The sequence below is a fragment of the Pteropus alecto genome, unplaced genomic scaffold (genome assembly GCF_000325575.1).
Source record: "Pteropus alecto unplaced genomic scaffold, ASM32557v1 scaffold25, whole genome shotgun sequence".
Taxonomy (NCBI): domain Eukaryota; kingdom Metazoa; phylum Chordata; class Mammalia; order Chiroptera; family Pteropodidae; genus Pteropus; species Pteropus alecto.
Window position 1 is genome coordinate 24,265,630 of NW_006441955.1, and position 20,025 is coordinate 24,285,654.

The 20,025-nt window shown below is 36.3% G+C and overlaps 2 protein-coding genes, 1 long non-coding RNA gene and 1 pseudogene across 10 annotated transcripts in view; 1 reads left to right on the forward strand and 3 right to left on the reverse strand.

The window, feature by feature from the left end:
- The window catches only part of ZZZ3 (zinc finger ZZ-type containing 3), an 85,214-nt gene extending 83,137 nt beyond the window's left edge, over positions 1-2,077 (reverse strand). For 6 of the 7 annotated variants that reach the window (XM_015595108.2, XM_015595110.2, XM_025052099.1 and 3 more), the window contains exon 1: positions 1,677-1,810. Coding sequence is in view for 1 of the 7 variants with exons in the window: in XM_015595112.2 (XP_015450598.1) it covers positions 1,677-2,062 (386 nt within the window). In the remaining 6 variants the exon portion in view is untranslated. Of the gene's footprint in view, positions 1-1,676 lie in introns of all 7 variants that reach the window. The other variant, XM_015595112.2, reaches the window with a different exon arrangement.
- On the forward strand, positions 1,989-6,395 carry LOC112485784. Its single transcript, XR_003048568.1, has 2 exons — positions 1,989-2,112; positions 3,118-6,395. It is a non-coding gene; the product is annotated as an uncharacterized LOC112485784 (long non-coding RNA).
- A 269-nt stretch (positions 6,396-6,664) lies between these two features.
- The window catches only part of USP33 (ubiquitin specific peptidase 33), a 44,526-nt gene continuing 31,165 nt past the window's right edge, over positions 6,665-20,025 (reverse strand). For both annotated transcript variants that reach the window (XM_006919343.3, XM_006919342.3), the window contains exons 15-24: positions 19,707-19,740; positions 17,210-17,255; positions 16,595-16,775; positions 15,677-15,803; positions 14,511-14,680; positions 13,345-13,426; positions 12,479-12,587; positions 9,327-9,429; positions 8,229-8,297; positions 6,665-7,837 (exon numbers count right to left, since the gene is read on the reverse strand). In XM_006919343.3, coding sequence (XP_006919405.1) covers positions 7,680-7,837; positions 8,229-8,297; positions 9,327-9,429; positions 12,479-12,587; positions 13,345-13,426; positions 14,511-14,680; positions 15,677-15,803; positions 16,595-16,775; positions 17,210-17,255; positions 19,707-19,740 — 1,079 coding nt within the window. In that variant the 3' untranslated portion in view covers positions 6,665-7,679. The remainder of the gene's footprint in view (positions 7,838-8,228; positions 8,298-9,326; positions 9,430-12,478; positions 12,588-13,344; positions 13,427-14,510; positions 14,681-15,676; positions 15,804-16,594; positions 16,776-17,209; positions 17,256-19,706; positions 19,741-20,025) is intronic.
- On the reverse strand, positions 19,367-19,485 carry LOC112485955 (annotated as a pseudogene).

Genomic DNA, 20,025 nt, shown 5'->3' on the forward strand with positions numbered 1-20,025 from the left:
GCACAGAGATTTAAGACTGAGGAAGGCAACTTGGTAAAGTAAGAGGGAGCCTTTTACTTTATATATACTACTCTGTATTAAGTGTAGAGACAAATAACTTTTGTAACTTAAAAAAAAATTGACTGGATTACCTGGTTATCTAATTAGCTTAGTAATTAACTCCCCACAAGGAATATAAAAAAATCCAAACAGTGCTCAAGAATATTTTTGTCTACTGCAAATTTCTGGTAAGACAGAGTTCGAGAAAAATTAATTTGATGGAATTAATTTAAGAAATACTGAACTCAAACTCTGTTATCAAAGTTTATAAATAGAAGTTTAAAATTTAAAATTTCACTTAAAACATTCCACTACCTTAAATATGTAACCTAAAATTACCATCCCTGAACATCAAAGATGGCAACCTCGAAACACAATAGTAATCAAAAGCTTATCGACAATTGAGTTAATAGGTACGTACAAAAATGAAAACAATTTTATTCTGACATCAAGTGACGTCAGAGACATAAGGGGTCCTTCCAAATACTGCCAAAAGTTATTGTAAATACAAAGTTAGAGTGATGAGGAAATTATCATCGGCCAAATAAATGGGAGTAAATGATATCCAGAGAGAATGGAAGGCACTCTGTTTTAAGCGTCTGAAAATGGTCAGTGAAGAAAGGTACTGCAGCAGAAACAGCAATAGAACGGTTAACAGGTCTGAAATTCTTTAGAAAATGGCAACAAGGGGGAAACTGACAAGAACGTTTGAAAGTAAGAGGAACGGTATCCAATGGCATCATCACGTCTGCGCGAGCACGGATCCAGACTTCCAGTGAGTTGGGACAGGGGTGGAACTATTACAGAAGGTGCCCGGGCTGAGGGATGCAGACTGCAGGTGGCGGAGCGCCCGCGGGGGGTGGGGAGGAAGACCGTGTCGCTTCAATGGGGTCAAAGTATTCCCTTCAGGATTAGAGGAAGCTGACACAGCACGTCTCCCGGCACCAAGAGGCACTCGGCCCCGGCCCCTCCCTAACAACTTGCCTGGTAGAAAGAGTTGCGGGTCCCAGGCCCCCGGAACCCAAGGCTCCGCCATCCAGGACAACTGCTCTGCCAACCAGGTCCCGCGAGAATCGAGCGATCTCGCGACACAAACCCACTAGCATCTCGCGAGTTCCCCCCTAGAACCAACATGGCGGTACAGAAAAAGCAGTAGTTCGGTCCTTAAAAGTGCTTAAAGGACTAAGAAACATTCAATAAAGAGCAGGAAGTCTCTTCTGCCTTACATTCGTTTATTTCCCCTACTAGAAAAGAGAAGTGGCAAACAACTCTTAGAACCTCCGATGACCACGGTTATACCACACAAACATCGTATCGCTCAGCCTCAGCCAGCCTCCTTGTCACGTGGGAGACTCGGCGTGCCCATCACGTGGGCCGCTAGTGAGCGAGTGCGCGCCCGTTGCCCTCCTAAGAGCCCTCCCGCCCCTTCTCGCCCGCGCACACGTGCGCGCGCACCCCCGCCTCACGTGGGGGCTTCGCCGTCGCCGCTGCCGCCGCCGCTGCCGCCGCCTCCAGCCCACCCCCTCTAAGGACTCGGCTCCAAATCCGGGTTCCAAACCGATCCGGGTTCCCTCCTCCTCTTGCCTTCTCCCTCTTCGGAGTCTGGCCCTGACCACGTGCCCTGAGCGCCTGCTCACCTTTCTTGTGGGGCCGGCCGCCGCGGGCCACTCGGGGAAGTGCCGCCGCCGTGGCCGCTCTCCGCCCCCGCCACAGCACTTGCTCGGGTGGCCGCCGCAGCCGCAGGAAGGTCGACAGCGGCGCCGCGGCGCTTCCAGGTGGGTCCCCGCCTCCCGCTCCTGCCACTTCCCGCAGCACCAGCGGCTCCTTCCGGTCCCCTCCTTTCTCCTCCTCGCTGGGACGGGCGGGCGGCGGCGGCGGCGGCTGCTGGCGCGCTCACTACACCGCCTGCTGGCATCCGCGGCCGGTGCAGCGCCGGCAGGCCCGGGGCCGACAAGGTCCGCCCCAGCGGTCCGCCTTTGCCCCCAGGCGAGGGTTGGTCTTCTGAAGGCAGGGCCCAGTCCATCCCGTGCGAGAGTCTTAACTTGGTCCTATCCTTGGAGGAAAGGCGTCCCAGTATCCTTTTTGTTGGAAATCCGCTTCAGCCTGCCCTTTGTGTCCTCTTGAGAGATCTGTACACCCTAGCTCCCTAAGCAGTCTCAGGCCAGGAAGACATCTGCATATACATATATTATATGTGCTCCTGCCTACCTCTCTCCAACCGCACAGCCGGGCCCCCTCGCTCACCCCTCTGGCTTTCCGCCTGTTCCTACAATACGCAGGCTCAGTCCACTTCAGGACTTTGCGTTTGCTGTTCCCTCTGGCTAGAACATTTCCTCCAGGTTTCTTTTTTAACTCGTCAACGTTCAATAGGCAATACAAGTCCCTTCTCAAAGGTCAACATCTGAGACTTCCCAGACCACTCTATCCACAAGACTACACTTGCACCCCCGCTCATACTCTCTTTACCAGCTTGAATTTCCTTGTGATAGTTATCAGTTCCAGACCTTATGTGTTGGTCACCTGCCACCAAGAAGTGATATCCTTACAGGCAGGGACGTTTGACTTTTGCTCATTGCTATATCCTCAGACCTGTCAGGCACAAAGCAGTGTTCAATAAATATTCTTAAAACATATCAAAGAACTATGTTGCGCATGCAGGAAAATAAAGCCCAACACATATTGATAGAGATAGGTACTTAGTTTGGGTTGATAGTTCCGTGGACAACCTCACCATTTGTGAGCTGTGAAAAAGCTAAGCTAAATCTCCTTCCCAGTTACTTTATAATGAAAAGATTAAGTTCTCACCATCCGAACCCATTAATCAATCCTTGTATCATTAAAAATGGGGCAACCAAATATTATGTGACCCCCCCCCCCAGCTTCTTTTCCCTTGCTTTATCAGGCTGGTCAAATTTGATAGATGGTTATATAGGGGTCTCCCAATAAACTATGCCTCTTGATTTTTAAGCCCTCACATAGTTCCCTCCCAATAGAACATGGCAGAAATGACAGGATGCCAGTTCCAATCCTAACCCATTAAATGCCTACAGCATTTTCTTTTACCCTCTTGAAACCCAGCTGCATACAGTACAGAGGTCAGGCTATCCTAGAGAGAAGCCACATGGAGAGGCCCTGGAGGCTAAGATCCAATAGAAAGAGAATTTGATGGAGATGAATGTATCGTCTCAGCCAATAACACCAAACCCATTGCCTTCTTGGACCTTCCAGTATAGCCTATCTGCCAGCTTAGTGCAGCCTCATGAGTGACTCTCAACATGAAGGAGAACTACCCAGACCACATAGAATTGTGAAAAATAATAAATCCTTGTTTTAAGCCAGTAAGTTTTGAGGTGACTTGTTAGGCTACAAAAGATAGTCTTCAACCTGACAATCTTGACTTTACTGTTAGGAGAACTACACCTGCTCCTCTAGTCATGAACAGTCTCCTACTTCAGCGTCCACAGGTCACATAGCAGAAGTTCACACGGGTGAGAGAGTTGAAGGAACTTAAACCCAAAAGGCTTGTCTAACCTACACCTGAATAGTTGCTATAAGTAATTATGCCTCTGTAATTTTGCCATTCAGACATGAATTATTGAGGTAATTGCTTAGCACTTTGAGCCATAAAGGGGGATGGACTGGCATCCTGGACTTACTGCCACTGGTGACACATGAAAAGCACTGTAGGAGTATGCGTCTGGCAGGGCACGTTATTATACTGTGCATTTACTGTGTACTTTGTATCTTTAAAGCATTTGGTTTCAGAACAACCCAAGGAGGTACTCATTTAGCAGATGAGGAAACTGAGGTCACAGAACTTGCCAAGGTCACACAGCTAAGTGGCAGAGCCAGTAATCAAATATAAGCAATTTGATTATAGATTGCATTAATGGCCTTAATTGTTCACATCTCTGTATCTATACTTTTTGCCATGTGACTTTGCAGTTCCTCTCATTAAAAGTAGAATCTATCCTCCCTCACCTGCACCCGGATTCTGAGTTCTACCATGTAACTTGCTTTGGCCAATGTAATATTACTTTGGACATATACAGACTTGAAAACAACTTGCTCCTCTGCCATGACCAAGAGAACATGCCTGGGTTAGCCTGCTGAAGGACATATGAAAGCCAGTTTGCTCCAGTCATTTCAGCAGAAGTCCTCCTAGATAAGCCCAACCCAATACAAATGAGTGAACCCAGCCAAGGTCAAAAAGACCTGCCTAGCCAACCCGCAACTGACTGCATATACACAAGTAAGCCCAGCTTAGATCAGCCAAGGCCTGATTAGCAGAACTCCAGACTTGTAAAATATAACCGTATACCAGAGTTTTTGTGGTTGTTACATAGCATATTGTAGCAAAAATAACACACTGGCTCCGGAGCCCATACTCCTAATAACTGTATTGCTTTTCAAACTGTTGTGGTTTAAGTGACTGACATGTGAGTAGATATATTCAGCAGAGAGAAATCTGAGAAGAGTTTGAAAGATACAGGGATAGTGAAATATACTTAAGAATCATTTCAAAAGCGTGACAACTGAAAGGGAGTGAATGAGCTCTCTAAATAAGACAATTTATATTTACAAAGTTAGAGTGATAGAGATTTATTCAACATCCAGAATAAAAGGTAAAAAGACATAGGCAGATATTCAGGAAGAAAAAATGACAAAATGCAGCACCATGTAAGTTGAGGGAGAGAAGTTTCAGGATATAATTGTCACAGAAAGAGTCATTGAATTTTCTAACTGGAAATTTACTTGTGAGTTCTTAGAGAACATAGGTTTTGGAATCAAGACACATCTGGGTTGGAATTCTGACACTTAATAGTTGTATGTACTTGGGCACATTAATCTATTTGTAAACATGTTTAGGCTAGTGCCTGACATTTGCTAAGAACTCAACATTAGTAGTGACTAGTCATGGTTGTGTGATTAAAATCATTTTGAATAGCTCATTTTTTTCCCTAAAGAAATAGTTTCTTACCTAATCCCTTCATGCACGATCCTTTAAAACAATAAGTATATTCAAACCGATCACCTTCCTTTAAGAGGAGAGTAGTTTTAAAACACAAGGAAATTCACTCTGATATAATTAACCACACATATTCCAAAGTTATGAAAACAGTAATGATTGCTAATAAGCCATATAAGAGAAAAAACTTGTTTTGAGCAGGGCGGCAATAGAAGACAGATTTGAAAAGGGCAAATATTGAAGTTGGAAGCAAAGAGTGCAGAACGATGAAGTTTGTCAATAAAAAAGTGAAGAAACGTGGTAGATTGGTCTAGGTAATATTCATTTCACTCATCTCTAGTAAGGGAGAATTTAGCACATCTGAAGGCAGCAAAAGGTGCTAATGAAGAGGAGAAGTTTCAAAATGTACTGAGGGATGTGAGAAGTCATGAAAAGCACACTGAATTAAAGGGGGAAGAGAGGAAGTCAGGGAAAGTAAAGGGCTTCTTTAATCTAGAAAGAAGTTGCCAAATATTAAGAAAAACAAAGGAGCTTAAACTTCCTCAGTCTTAGCAAAAGAAAGGTAAGGTTATCTACTGCAGCCAGGTGAAAAACAAGGTTTGGAAGAGCTGGAGTGATGGTACACTATCCTAAGGAATTGATATATTTTGTATGTTATATGTATTATATACTGTATTCTTACAATAAAGCTAGAGAAAAGTTAAGAAAACCATAAGGAAAATACATTTACAGTATCTATTGAAAAAAGTATAAGTAGACCCACACAGTTAAAATCCATGTTGCCTACCGGTCAACTACATAAGCAAACTGACCCCAGAGTCTAAAAACTAATCACCTTTATGTTATAAATCAATGTACTTTTAATACGTGTGGATTCTCACTATCCTTTGACTGCAATTTTTCTATTTCTCAGCTTAAGGATTTCCAAGAAAATCCTCCTCAGAGAAATCATGTCTTTTATTCTACACTTGTGAACACATATGGCCAACCTTTGGCTGAGAGTCTGTGAGACTGCTACCACTTTACTTACTATATTGTTATGTACTTTGATGATTAAAATGTAAAATTATATATATAAGTTCTTAGAGACCAGTATTGTTAATATTGTATATCCCAATGACAAATGCTATTAATGAAAATGACTAATACTATAGTCTGTTTCAAAAGAATTCACTGGGAGATAACATGGTGAATAAGAGCATTAATATAAAATTACATTGACTGGAGTTGGAATCCCATATATGCCACTTATTTGCTGTATGGCTTAGGGCAAGCCACTCTACCTAAATCACAGGGTGTAATGACGGCTAAATGTAATTAAGCAGTTTAGTAGCATGGCTGAAGTATCATAAATATTCAATAAATGTCAAGCACTATTAAAAACAAACCTTTTTTGACCATCTCCTAAATGTCAGGCATTACACTAAACCCTGGCAACTTAGATCAACATTATTCAGTCCTTGAAGAGGAACACAGGTATAATTATGAAGAAAACTAAAAAACTATACATTTTTCAAAAATTCAAATAAACTTAATGGCTGATCAATATGCTCATAATTTAATCATAAAAACTTTACTACTCAGAATGACTTACTTTGCATACTAAACTTTATACCCTTCACAATTAATATCTATCAAATAAATTCAACATCCATGTTATTTTAAAACCATTTTTATTGGACTAATTTTAACAACACTTTTAGCTAGTGGCAGTTGCCCCCAACTAAAACAAAGCCATCGTGAATGCTATTCAGCATACTTAAAGTAATCCAGTTTGGTTCTGTACTTGGAATACAGTTAAACTTTTGACATCACATAATCAAGCAAATAGCAATGCATACTACATTAATCAAAAAGACTATGCATTTCATTAAAAAATCATTTTGCAAATGGCTTCAGCTTTATCAATAATCTCATTGACACATTCCATACTTCATGCTCTCAAAATAAAAGTGCCCTAAAACTAAATTTTTTACAGACATTAATGAATACTATCCAGGGTTATAGGAATTGTAGTTTAATATTTTACAGGATAAGAGGCAATAAATTACTGATATCTGCTGACACAAATTCCACTCAAACTAAATACATCCTGATACATTCAAAAAGACACTTTGTAAATATTACTATGCTAGTTTATATGCCGCAGTGCAAAAGAAGTGACACCCTAACGTTTCCTGAGCTTTAGGAAATTAACATTTATCTGACTACAACTCTCAATTTAAAATAGGCTCTTTATTATATGAAGCCATGTCAAAACTATACAATTAAATTAGGTTTTTGGAGAACTGAAAAGACTGGTCACAGTTATGATGGTTTAGGGTAATGAAAAAGTTTTCAAAGCAAAAGTATTTACAAAACTACAAAGGATACTATTGATTTGCACGTAGTATAAAGATCAAAGATAACCTACTGATTACCAAATGATTACAATTATCACTCTTTCAAAAATATTACACTGAAAGACTATAATAGGTTAAAGCATTAAATATACCAACCTGTAGTATATTATACATTTTAACACATTTTTCCATAATGCCCAGTAAGAAGGAATAAAAGAGAAAATATTAAAAATTGAGAAAATAAACATGCTTTTAGGAATGTTTCTGCACGTGTATATGACAGGGGAAGTGAAAATCATTTGTCGTTACTACGCTCTATATCCTCAAAATTACAAAGACCGAGTTTCTACTTCAATTTTTTCTTCTGCTTGTAGTATATCTGGGTCAACATGAACAACTGGAGGTCGTAGGATAACTTCAGGCCCTCCACCATATATAGACTGTAGAAAATTCCATGTTTCTTCAGATATTTGACCAGAATCTGCTCCTAAAATTAAGTGTATATAGAAACAATATTTACAAATCTAAAAATTCATATTGCAAAAGCTCCCCCCCCCACCCCCCAATGAATCCTCTAGGGATAATTGAGAACTTTTGGAACACAAATCTTCAGACTACCAGCACACGTTATTATAAGCTGCTACTTTATGGTCTGTCATAGAGTTAGGAATCCTTTTTTCCCAGCTCCTATCAATAGCCTTAAAACCTTTCCTCAAATAAAAATTAAACACTGGCAGCTTTTCCACTATTTGTTCTACTTCACATACTAATTACATCATTGAGCTGGGTAAAAAAAGTGGCATAGATGACTAGTGATGAAATATTCTTAACAGTGACAAATTATTAACAAGTAAAGGCTTAAATTTAGTCAAACTTACCTTGCCTGAGCATCACATTGCCACATTTAGTGACTGCGATTTTAGTGTTATCAATAGGACCTGGAGGATCTAAAAGGAAAAAACAATGAAAATGTATACATTTCAAATAATGCATCAAAGAATTACATATTTCTGTGCCTGAAATAACTGAAGGATGTCACTGTATAATCAAGTTGATTATTTTGTAGTCCGATTCTTAACTGTCAATTCAATGACAGTCAATTCTTAACTGTCTTCTGAGCTGCTTTCTTCTTGGGTCTTAGTTCCCCCAAAACAGAATCAGGAAAGAAAGCGAGAGAGGCTTTCCCACTGCCATCCAAAATCTAACAGAAATGATTTGAAGATTACAGGTGAAAATGCACTTTTAATGCTATACAAAAACAATTCCTTTGTAATTTAAAAAGAAATTATACAATTCTCCATTTGTTTCAGATTATGAAACTAAAAACAATAAAAGCATTATAAAATGAAATGTTAAAATGCATCTTTTTAATTTTAAGAAAAACTTATCTGTTTTCCCCTGCATACAAAAATATAGTGCATATTCGTTATCATAAAGATAGGCAAGCTGTGGTCTTTTTGCCTTTGCATATGTTTGTATTTTTTAATACAAAAAGATAGGCAAGCTGTGGTCTTTTTGCCTTTGCATATGTTTGCCTGTATTTTTTAATACAAAAGGTTTAAACTAATAAGCACACTGTGTTGCAATATTTTTCATATGTCAAGAACATCTTATTTTTAAGTTACTAAATACTGTCACAAAAATTATTTGTAAAGTCCATATAGTACTTCATTGTAATGGATAAACCATAATTTTACCAATTTATTGTTGGGTGGATTTTTGTTTAACTCTTTAAGATTGCAGATTAATTTCATTTAGTTCTTTTATTCTTGTTATGAATGTTATAATTTATGAAACAGGTTCAAAAAATTAAAAATTCCTATAAGAATATAAATGAGAATGTAAGATGCCTGAGGACAGGGATCTTTTTCTCTTTGTTCACTGGTGTAATCCCAAGCGTATATAGATATTCAAAAAATATGTGTCAAATAAACAAAAAATCTGCAAAGAATTTCATTTTTCAGTTAACCACTTACCTCCATCTTTACCCTTCACAAAACTTTCCCATTCTCTAAACCACTGCATACTGATACAATAAAAAGTAGCTGGAGAGTCCTCCTCTTGAAATGCTCTGTTGAGCTATTGGGAGGGGAGAGGGGAAATCAGTCACCTAATATTTAGAACTTGCTTTGTAGTAGAACAATACAATCATTCAACATCTGGTAAGGCCAATTTCTCATATACAAAGAATGTACTATATGTTGATGCTAAGTTACCTTAGTACTAGCATACATGGTAATACTTAAACAATTCTAGGTTATGTCTCAAAATCTAGCAAGTATACATACAAAGAAGGCATAGAGATTGGATAAGTGAAAATAGTCAAGGCATTCTTCAAAACAATAAATACTTCACATATTAATTAAAAATCTGATGAGTAAATCTTATTTAAGCATACCATACTACTGTCTACATCTGTGTTTACTTAAGATATTGGTAGGCAGGTTGCTATTACAAACAATGCTAGAACCAATCACAAATACAATGCTATGACTAATTACAAACAATGTTGCAATGAATAATCTTGTACATGTCATTTCACAGACAATACACATATATGTATAGGATAAATTCTCAAAAGTGGGGGATAGTACCTGAGGATATTTCACTCCCCCTCTAGTCCTAAGGCCTAAGGAATGGGTATGCGACTCAAAGCAAAACTAGTAAAAATGGAAATCTTCAAAAGAATGACCTAATGGTTAGAATAGTGTCATTCCAATGTCAATTTTGTTAGTTATATACTGGGAATATGTTGGGTTCCTGAACTTCTGGAGGTCTGGTTATTCCATTTTCCTTTTTGATAAGTTTCTTTTTTGCTTAAGTTCGCCATTATGGCTTCTACTGCTTTCGACTAAAGAAAACCAATTGTTAGAAAAACTGGTATAGAAAGAGAAGTGGAGGCAACAGAGCCTGATGAAAATGAAGGGTATTTGAAATTTATTTAGTTGTCATAGTGTGAAAAGAGTGAGATCCCTAAAAATATTTCGTGATGGGGAACTAAGTGCCCATAGTATATACTACTGGCGGACAAAGACAAGTTCAGATCTTGTCTCTCCTATAATCAAATCTAATCAAAACCCTGCCACTGTCCCCAGAGATCCTTACAACACAGAAGTACCTCCATGATCTGGCCCCATGATCTGATTTTATCTTCTAAGACTTTCTTCCTCATTTAATCACTTGTGGTCACATGAACTTTTGGTATTTCCAGAACCAAGCAGACACATTCCTGCCTCACAAAACTTACGTGGCTATCCTTTCTTTTTGTAGTATCTAAACATCTCCCTCACGTCCTTCAAGTCTTTGCTTAAATGTCACTTTCTCAATGAAGCCTATTTTTATCACCCTACTTAAAATTTTACCTCACTTCTCCCCTCATCGCTGTACTCCTGATCTCTTTCCTTTTAGATATTTTCCATTTTCACAGAACTCATCACCTTTTAATATATAATGTATGTTATTTATTGAATTAAGTTCTTTGAGTGCAAGGATCTTTCTGGGACACAAGGTAGCTACTTCCATAGAACAACAAAAGGCAATGAAAAATGTGACTGTCTCTGATGGTCAACAAAGAAATTAAAGCACGTTTGTCTCAATGTATAGCATTAAAGTTAGGACTTTCTGTGATGTACAACTGATCTCTAGAGAACTGAGACTTCTGAAATGTCATGTCAGACTGATTCTGCCAGATGAATCTATTTATTTCATAGCATTACTAGGACTGGACACTTTTAGGACTTTATCTTTGGCATCAGGGCATTTCTTCTTTAGGTGTCTAGGTGGAGGCTTCTCAAAAATTTTAGTTAAGTACAATCATCTCACTAATTTAAAAGTATGTTTTTTTCTAGTTCTGGGAAATTTCTCTTAAATGTTACTCTAAATGTAGTTCTTCCCCTCGACTCTCTTCTAAAATACCTATTAGAAAAAAACACTGAATTCTATATCTATCCAACATGTTGAAACTTTTGTTTTATATCTGTTTATCCTTGTACTTGATTTTAGGGGAAACCCTTTGCTAGATCTTTCAGCACACTAACTTGTTCTCCAGTAGTATTTATTTATTCTGCCATTCATCGTACCATCTATTGAGATATGTTTTGTTTTCAGGATACAACATCCTTATGCATCTCCCTAGGGTCAATATTTATTTTATGGCATAATTTAGCAAATCACAATTCTTTCTAGGTATTACAAGCTATCTAATTCCTTAACTGACCCAACTGTCCACATTCACTGCTCTATCCAAGCAGACACTTTTATGCTTGTTGCCTTACAGAGTACAGGTGGCAGAATGCTGAGGTCATTATTGGTATCTGTCACTTCCAAGCTTGAAGCCTGTGTGGTCATTTCCTGTGGCCTTTGGTTTACTTCTTCCGTCTGATCGTATCTACTTTTTTAATTTTTCAGAAACTACACTTAATTTCCAGTCCGCCAAGGGCTCCTATTTTTGTACTCCAGTGTTATTTTTTTATACCAACACATTACTTTGTTCAAAAAAAAGGGGGAAGGGAGATGAAATAACATGAATTTGGATCATAAATAAATAATTGGAGCTGTGTTACTGACAGCAGCACTTTGAAGAGACTTACTTCTTGCTACCTAGATAAATGGACCTGTACTAGTCCTTGTCCATAAAACTTCGTTGCTCAGCCCTTCCTATTGATTCTGTGACCAGACTTTCTGTTGGTTGCAATCAACGAACACTTCATAAGAAACTCACCTTGTGGAAACAAGGTATATTTAAGAGTACTGAAGAGTCTCGCAAAACAGTATTATGTTTCACAAAGGGATGGAAGTTGAGAATGCAGTCTGGATAAATACTTTCAGAAAAACGTTAACTTAAAGAAACCTGTAATTTAACGTTTCAACAAGATTTCTTGCCAGTGCTAGTCTGTGAAACAAAATTTACTACCAATCCATGAAACAAAAACCCACAAAATGATAATTTAGCTTACTCTAATTGTCGTGACCTACCTGGGGTCTCTCACTGTTATATACCCATAACACTTAAACTCTATCAGAACTCTTTTATCCAGTCATTTCATTAACATATATAGTTCTGCTAATTTCAGTTCTTTATCTTCACCCAAAGTCATATTTATAATTTGAAAAGCATCACTGTTTTTACCCGAATAAAAATTTCCAATTCAGTTTTTCTTCTTTTTTCAATTTTCTCTGCCTCAATTTGGCAAGTGTGACAAATGTACAGATGGTTAACAGCTGGTCCTCCTCCATACCTAAAGCATAAAGAATTTAGTAATTATGACGATCTTGAAGAAAGTTAATGCTCTAGAAAATATGTCTCCAACTTTTAGTTAATGGCTAAATCCCTAGTAAATAATAAATCCTCAGAGAAAATGTCTCAGTCATATTTAAACTAATGTAAAAATCAAACAATCATAAGACTTGATTTTATGTTTATCAGGGTCGGTGACTTTATATCTATTAACTAACCTGCTCTATCTATATTTCAACATTCCCTTATAGTTACTTCTGCTACACAATATGTTTGTGGCAACAATACAAAGTAAAAGAAGTGGCTTTCAAAAATTAGCATATAACATACAAGTCTTAGTTATACAGCCATACTCTTAGTCAAGTTCTAATCAGAAGGAGGCTTCTCCTGGTCACTCAAGTAAGAATTTATGGAATAAATTATTTTCGACATTTCACTAAGGAAAATAAAATAAGGAAATTACATGTGAGCAGCTCTAAAATAAAATTTAAAACTTTAAATAAGAGTTAAATATCACGGTATGCTTTTACAGATAAAGATAATCAGAATATAAAAATTTGAATTAATTATCTAGACTAGGGACACACGAGCTACAAAGTCTTTTGACTCACAGTGAGAGTGAATAAATGAAGGAAAAGAATTATTTTACATAAGCGACATATAACACAAGAAGCATATAAGAAATAATACAATCTCATTTTAATGAGTTTCGCAAACTGATTTTCACAAAACCATATTGTCTGATTTGAAAAACAAACCTGCTATATAGGTTATCCCAAATGTTCTGAGGCAGCATCAAAACCAGGTCTTCAATATAACCAGCTTTTCGTAGAGGAACACCTAAAAAAGTTTAGATGGGTTTGTCTCATTCTTAAACTCCTTTATATCACTCTCAAAGGTTAAACTCATTTTTCAACTGAATAATTACTGGCATTTTTCAATCATTAAACTTGAAGACCCTCCCAAACGGTTAAAAATTAAGAACAAGCATTTTTGGTGATTATGTTGCTAAAGAAGAATGTATATCTAAGGCAGAGAAAAATCAATAAACCAAGGTCTTTGGTTTCAGGGAAACAATCTTTCCTTTGTGGAGCATATGGGGTAGCAAAAGAAATGAAGCATTTATATAAATAACTAATAAAAGGCAGGCACAGATAAATGGCATAAAAGGTTTATGGGGAGATTCAGAACAGAAGAAGTCTTATGTTAGTAGCTCAACTCAGGAAATAAGAGAAAAATTCATATACAGAAATATTTTCAAGGTTTAGGTTTCTAAATCCAATGCAGGATATTCCTACTATCTCTTTTAGTTTCACTGAAAAAATAATTAATGAAAATATCAAGTCTTCAACCATGAAATGTAATCAGGGTGTCACACACTAAGGTTTTATTCATCATGGGAACAAACAACAACATAGCCAATCACAAAGGCATAGATTACATTTATCAAATAACTATATGAGGTGTTTTGTTAAATTCCAAGTACATTTATATACTTAAGAAAAGGGCTAGCTACTCATTTAGACAAGGGATAGATGCCACAGATACAGTTGGTAACTGTCTCTCATCTGAGAAAAATAATGTGTAATATAAATGCTCATTATACCTTAATTGGTGGTTTATATATCTGTCTCTACTATGAAATCAGAGCTTTGAGAACAGAAGTGGTGTCTTTGTTATTCTCAGGCTCTAGCACAGGGTTTGGAGCAGGTACTCAATAAATATTTGTTCTATAGAGGCTATAAATTGCCTATAATTAGAAGAAAAGGTGAATTTCTGAAACCATAATGAATTAAAAAACTTAAGTTAGATTGCAGATGGGAAAATCAGAAATAAATGGAAAGGAAAATTCTTGGCTCTTAACTAATTTGTAAATTACTTAACAGCAAACCCCACCACTACTTTCCATTACAGAACTTCTTACCTCCGTGAATACACAGAAAATCATTATTTGAAATAGGGCCAGGTTCAGCAAAGGTCTTAAATTTATTTAGCCACTGTCGAGAAATATAAAACTGAAGGAGACTTGATTCCATTATGTTTAATAAATTTGATATCCTTCGCCTCTCTTTTTGTGCCTCTTCGCTGCTCTTCCTATTAAAAACAATGATTCATTAAATTCATTATGCATTTTATTCCATTAGATTAGTAAGTAGATTTTTCCTCTTGCTTATTAGACTTAGCATACACATTAATATTGTGAATCTTAGTAGATCCTGGGACTTATTTAAGAGAAATATACTTTGTATCACCCCCCCCCCACAACTATACTGTATACGCCTAGGGGCAATACTGTACCTTAACTACTGGTATCCACATAAACAGTAGGCATTCAAATGTTTGTTAGTAAAATCAATTTAAATAGTTAATGTGTTTTCTGTTTCAGTAGCTAGCACTTAATCTTTTATAAGATTGGTATTTTTTAGTATAGGATTTATTTTTATAGTAATAGTTCACTTATTAGTATTTTAGAAGAAATTTTGGTACTTAATTACTACCATCAGTACCTAATTTTTTAAATTAAAACCAATCTTTCTAAAACAAAATAGTTGATCCTTGAACAACGCAAGAGACTGGGGTGCCTGACACCCCCCACCCCACACATTCGGAAATCTGCACATAACTTTTGACTCCCCAAAAACTTAGTTGTCCCTTGGTATCCACAGGGGAATGGTTCAGTCCTCCCTGTGGACACTAAAATCCACACTCAAGTTCACTATATAAAATGGTGTAGATCAATGCATACAGTCAGCCCTCCTCATCCTCAGACTTCCAACCACAGATCAAAAACTGTACAGGTTATTTACAGAAAACAATTCCTGTAAAAGTGTACCCATGAAGTTCAAAACCATGTTGTTCAAGGGCCAACTATATTCCTTTGCCCTTCAACAAAATGATTTAACGTTTTCTTAAAGGATCATTCTGAATGCAACCTTTCACTTTATTTTACTCACATAATGAAACGAGTTACACAATTTCTAATATTTACTCCGAAATTCATTTTGAAAATCTTAGAAGTCACTGATAACCCCAAAATGAGTTGCTCTTTCATATTTGTTAAAATAGCCTATCTATGAGTTACTTCTTTACCTGTAGAAAAGAACATAAGCTTCTGCATTTTGTACAGTAGATTCTGAAACTTCAGTGACACTTTGGTCATCAAATTCATACCAATGATTATTTAAATTGTTTCGGCAGTAGGCAATATAGTGTCCACCTGAATTTAAGAGGAAAATATTTAAATCATTTCAGTAATACAAATTAATATAAGAATGGAAGATAAACTACTTTTGTATCTCCAGTTCTTGGAGACTGCGATATAGCAAGAACTATGTTAGTATTTTGCTCCATTATGTATCTTCACCACCACGACCACCTGAGAAAATATAATTTTAAAAATACCCGATATCACTTATATGTGGGATATAAACCTAAAAGCAAAAATGAGCAGTACAAAAAGAGACTCATGGACATAGACTATAGACTAGTGGCTACCAGAGGACTACAGAGTAATGATTACTAGTGGGGTGGAGGAGAGGGGAGGTAGACAGGGTAAAGAGGGTCAAATATAGGGGGTAGAGGGAGGGTGAAATGGGTAAAGGGGATCAACTATATGGTAGCTGAAGGAAACTGGACTTTGGGTGGTGAACATACAGTAGAATATACAGATGTCAAATAATAATGTACACCTGAAAATTATGATTGTATTAACCAATGTTATCCCAATAAACTTAATTAAAAAAGAAAAACCCAGTGTAAAAATGATCATATTAAAGTCCTTACTGTTTAATTTTATACAGAATATAATTTCCAGTATTTCAAACTTCAGAGTAAAATTATTCAATTTTCTAAAATTTTCTGATACTTTTTAATAATCAAAATAAAAATAATAAAAATCTATTTTTATAATTTTTTCTTTTGTTTAATCAGGTCTTACTTAAAAGATCAATTCAAATGTTTACTCTTTTTTTTTTAATCTAAGAACATATGTCAAACTTATATACTTACTACTTGCAGTTCCGTGATGACAAATGACTGACAGAAGATCATAGGTAACAATCTGAGCTGGACTATCTTTAGCAAGAAATGGCTGAAGATCCAGGCCTTCCAGCGGAAATGAAACATGAGTACTGATTTTGGTGGAAAACATCAGTTCATGTCTGAATCTTTTAAGGTGGATGCATAAAATCTAAAAGAGAAAGGCAAGATTGTTTAAGATTCTATTGCTTTATATGCTAGATAAAGGAGTCTACTAAATATACATTTTGAATTAAGTGTCAAGGTTAAACATTATCGTGCAATTATGATAACCTGATTGCAGAGATGTCAAAATATGGAAATGGTGAAATATGATATTTACTGAGCTTACAGCTACTGGCTTTTCTAATTTTATGCTTTATACCTCCAAGGTCCTACAATGTCTGATTAAGCTGTGTTCAACATATTTTCACCAGTAAGGACACTTACTTGGTATGTAACTCAGTTTTTTAAAAACAAATAATCCTAATAGGGTAGCAACTGGTCAACAGAACCACTCTATTCTTCAACCATGCTAAAGAATTTATTACTAATGCTTTATGTCCCTACCAGATAAAATAAAGTGAATTATAATAAAGCTCATACCTCAGGAAACTTTTGTACTTTACAAAACTTTACTCCATTCCTCAACCTAAGGAGGGAAAAGAGAAAACCAATTTAAATAAACCCATTTCCCATATGAATCAACAAAAGCTTTATTAGTATTTTCAAATATTCAGCAAAATTTTTTAAAAAATGAAAAGACAAAAGTATCAGACTAAAAATGCTCAATACTGAATTATGTGCTACGCATTTAAAAATACATACTAATAAAACATTGGAGTCCCTGATTGCAAAACAAATTTTTAAGGCATCAGTAATAAAATTGTAGGGAGTTGTTTAATTCTTTGATTAAAATTAATTTTTTAATAAGCAATCAAAAGAGAAATTCATACAGGGAACAAACTGATGGCTGCGAGATTAGGGGTGGGGGCAGTTAAGGGGCTGGGTGAAAAAGGTGAAAGGATTGGCAGTTATAAAATAGTCACAGGGATGTAAAGTGTAGCATAGGGAATATAGTCAATAATTTTGTATAACTATGTATGGTATCAGATGGGTACTAGACTTACAGGGGTGATCACTTCGTAAGTTATATAAATGTCTAACCTCTATACATATACCTGAAACTAATATAATATTGACTGTCAACTGTAATTGGAAAAAAATTAATTTTTTTAAACAGAAATTCTATTATCTATGGCCTGGCTATGCCTTTATTACCATCCAGATATCAAGTAAAACTGGGTAAAATAAAATCCCAAATTCACAGAATTGGTTGGTTAGGTCTATTATAACCTTTATTCATTTATTTTTAAATTAAATTTATTGAGGTAACACTGATTAATAATTACACAAGTTTCAAGTGTACGATTCTATACTACATCATCTGTATATTGCATTTTTTGGTCACCACCCAAAGTCTGGTCTCCTTCCATCACCATATATTTGATCCCCTTTACCCTCTTCATCCTCCCCCAACCCCAGTTCCCCTCTGATAACCACCATATTGTTTGTGTCTATGAGTTTGTTGGGTTTTGTTCATTTGTTGCTTTCTGTTTTATAAATATCTCACATATCAGTGAAATCATATGGTTCTTGTCCTTTTCCATCTGACTCATTTCTCTTAGCATGATACTCTCAAGATCTATCCATGTTGTCACAAATATAACCTTTATTCTTAAATGTAGAAATAAGATAAAGGCTGATTATTATTAATAATCAACATTAATATACACTTGACAGAGCTCTACTTTGAATTTGGCGGTAGATACAAGGTTCTTTTCCATCTTCACTATTATCTTTTTCCTAGTCAGTAGTGCTTTTCAAGAAGGGTTCCCCCCTCCAGGCCAGGCCAACACCCTCTTCAGCTATCAGCTAAAGATTTAAGGACAAACTCGTAATACTTTTCCAATTCTCTAGAAGTGTATTTTTTTTCTAGAAAGTACAAGGCAGCTTTTCATCCTTATTGATCAAATATACCATTTATTTTTGTCCTGAAGAGGACCAAGAGCTGCAGATCAACATTTCCCTGGGGTTACTGCCAACAGACAGAAGTTTGTATTATGAAGATTCTAGATCTTATTAGGAGGCCATTATTTTTCTATTATAGAGATTCAAAATTTTTTTTCCAATACACTCTACCTCAAACATTTTTTCCTTCAATTCACCACTTACTTTTCTAACTCACCATCAAGAAGCCTTAAAAGCCTGAATTTATTACAACATAGAAAAAGGCAACTAGTAGTAGATATAAAGAAACAAAATCATATTTTTCTTAACTGTCTTTCTATTCTGCCATCTTATAGGAGGGAACAAAAGTTGGTATAACCTTTCTAAATTTTACACAGATTTGAAACTAAGTACCTTTACAGCCACTTTTACTTCCTGACTCTAGCCTGTTACCATGGTAATCCAGAAAAGACTATCACCTTATATATGACGACAAAACATAACCTATGTAATAAAAATGTATGTTCTATATCATAGTATGTCTTTTATTATGTATTTGGAAAATGTTTTCTCCAAAATTACATACTTTATATCTCAAAATATACTTTCACATTTTTAAAATTTATTTGTTCATTCATTCATTCATTCATTCATTCATTCATTCGTTCGTTCTTTAGGCAAGGCAATCCTTGGTTGACCTCACAGATTGCAAGGACCTTGTCAGCTTACAATCCCTTATTTTTTTATTTTTTACACCCATAGCACCTGGTCTTCCTAGGTGGTCTCCCATCCAAGTACTAACCAGGCTCAACCCTGCTTAGCTTCCTATATCAGATAAGATCGGGCTTGATCAGGGTGGCATGGCCATAGACTACTTTCACATTTTAGATAAGCCTATTAAATGTTAAATTTTTACCTCAAATTTGTTTTATAAAACAACCAGCCTCTTTATTTTTACTAGGACAAAATTTACTAGCCTTTACTTTTCTAAGTAAAGTGAAATTTTAACTCCACATGCCCAATTCAAAGAACCAAGAAAAATACCATTTAAAATAAAAAATATGCAATTAAAAGCATTATCAATGACACTTACTTTTTGCATTTTTCACAACTGTACATATTGTCACCTGAAAACAGAACAGATTTGGTCATTCCTCTCAAATTAAAACCAAGGTATTTTCTTTTGGTTCTGCAATTTCTCGAGTCTGCCACATGCTTACCGTGCACCACAGAAACACAAGACTCACATTTCTTAGTCTCTGCTCAAGAGTCAGTTCATAATGTTTATCTTGCCTAAAGCACTCTTCACCTCCCTCTCTTTTCAACCTTGAAAGCTTACCTTAAATAACATCTTTTCCATTATTCACTCAACAAAATTTACTGGTGCCTGTCTTATGTCCAAGCAACGTGCT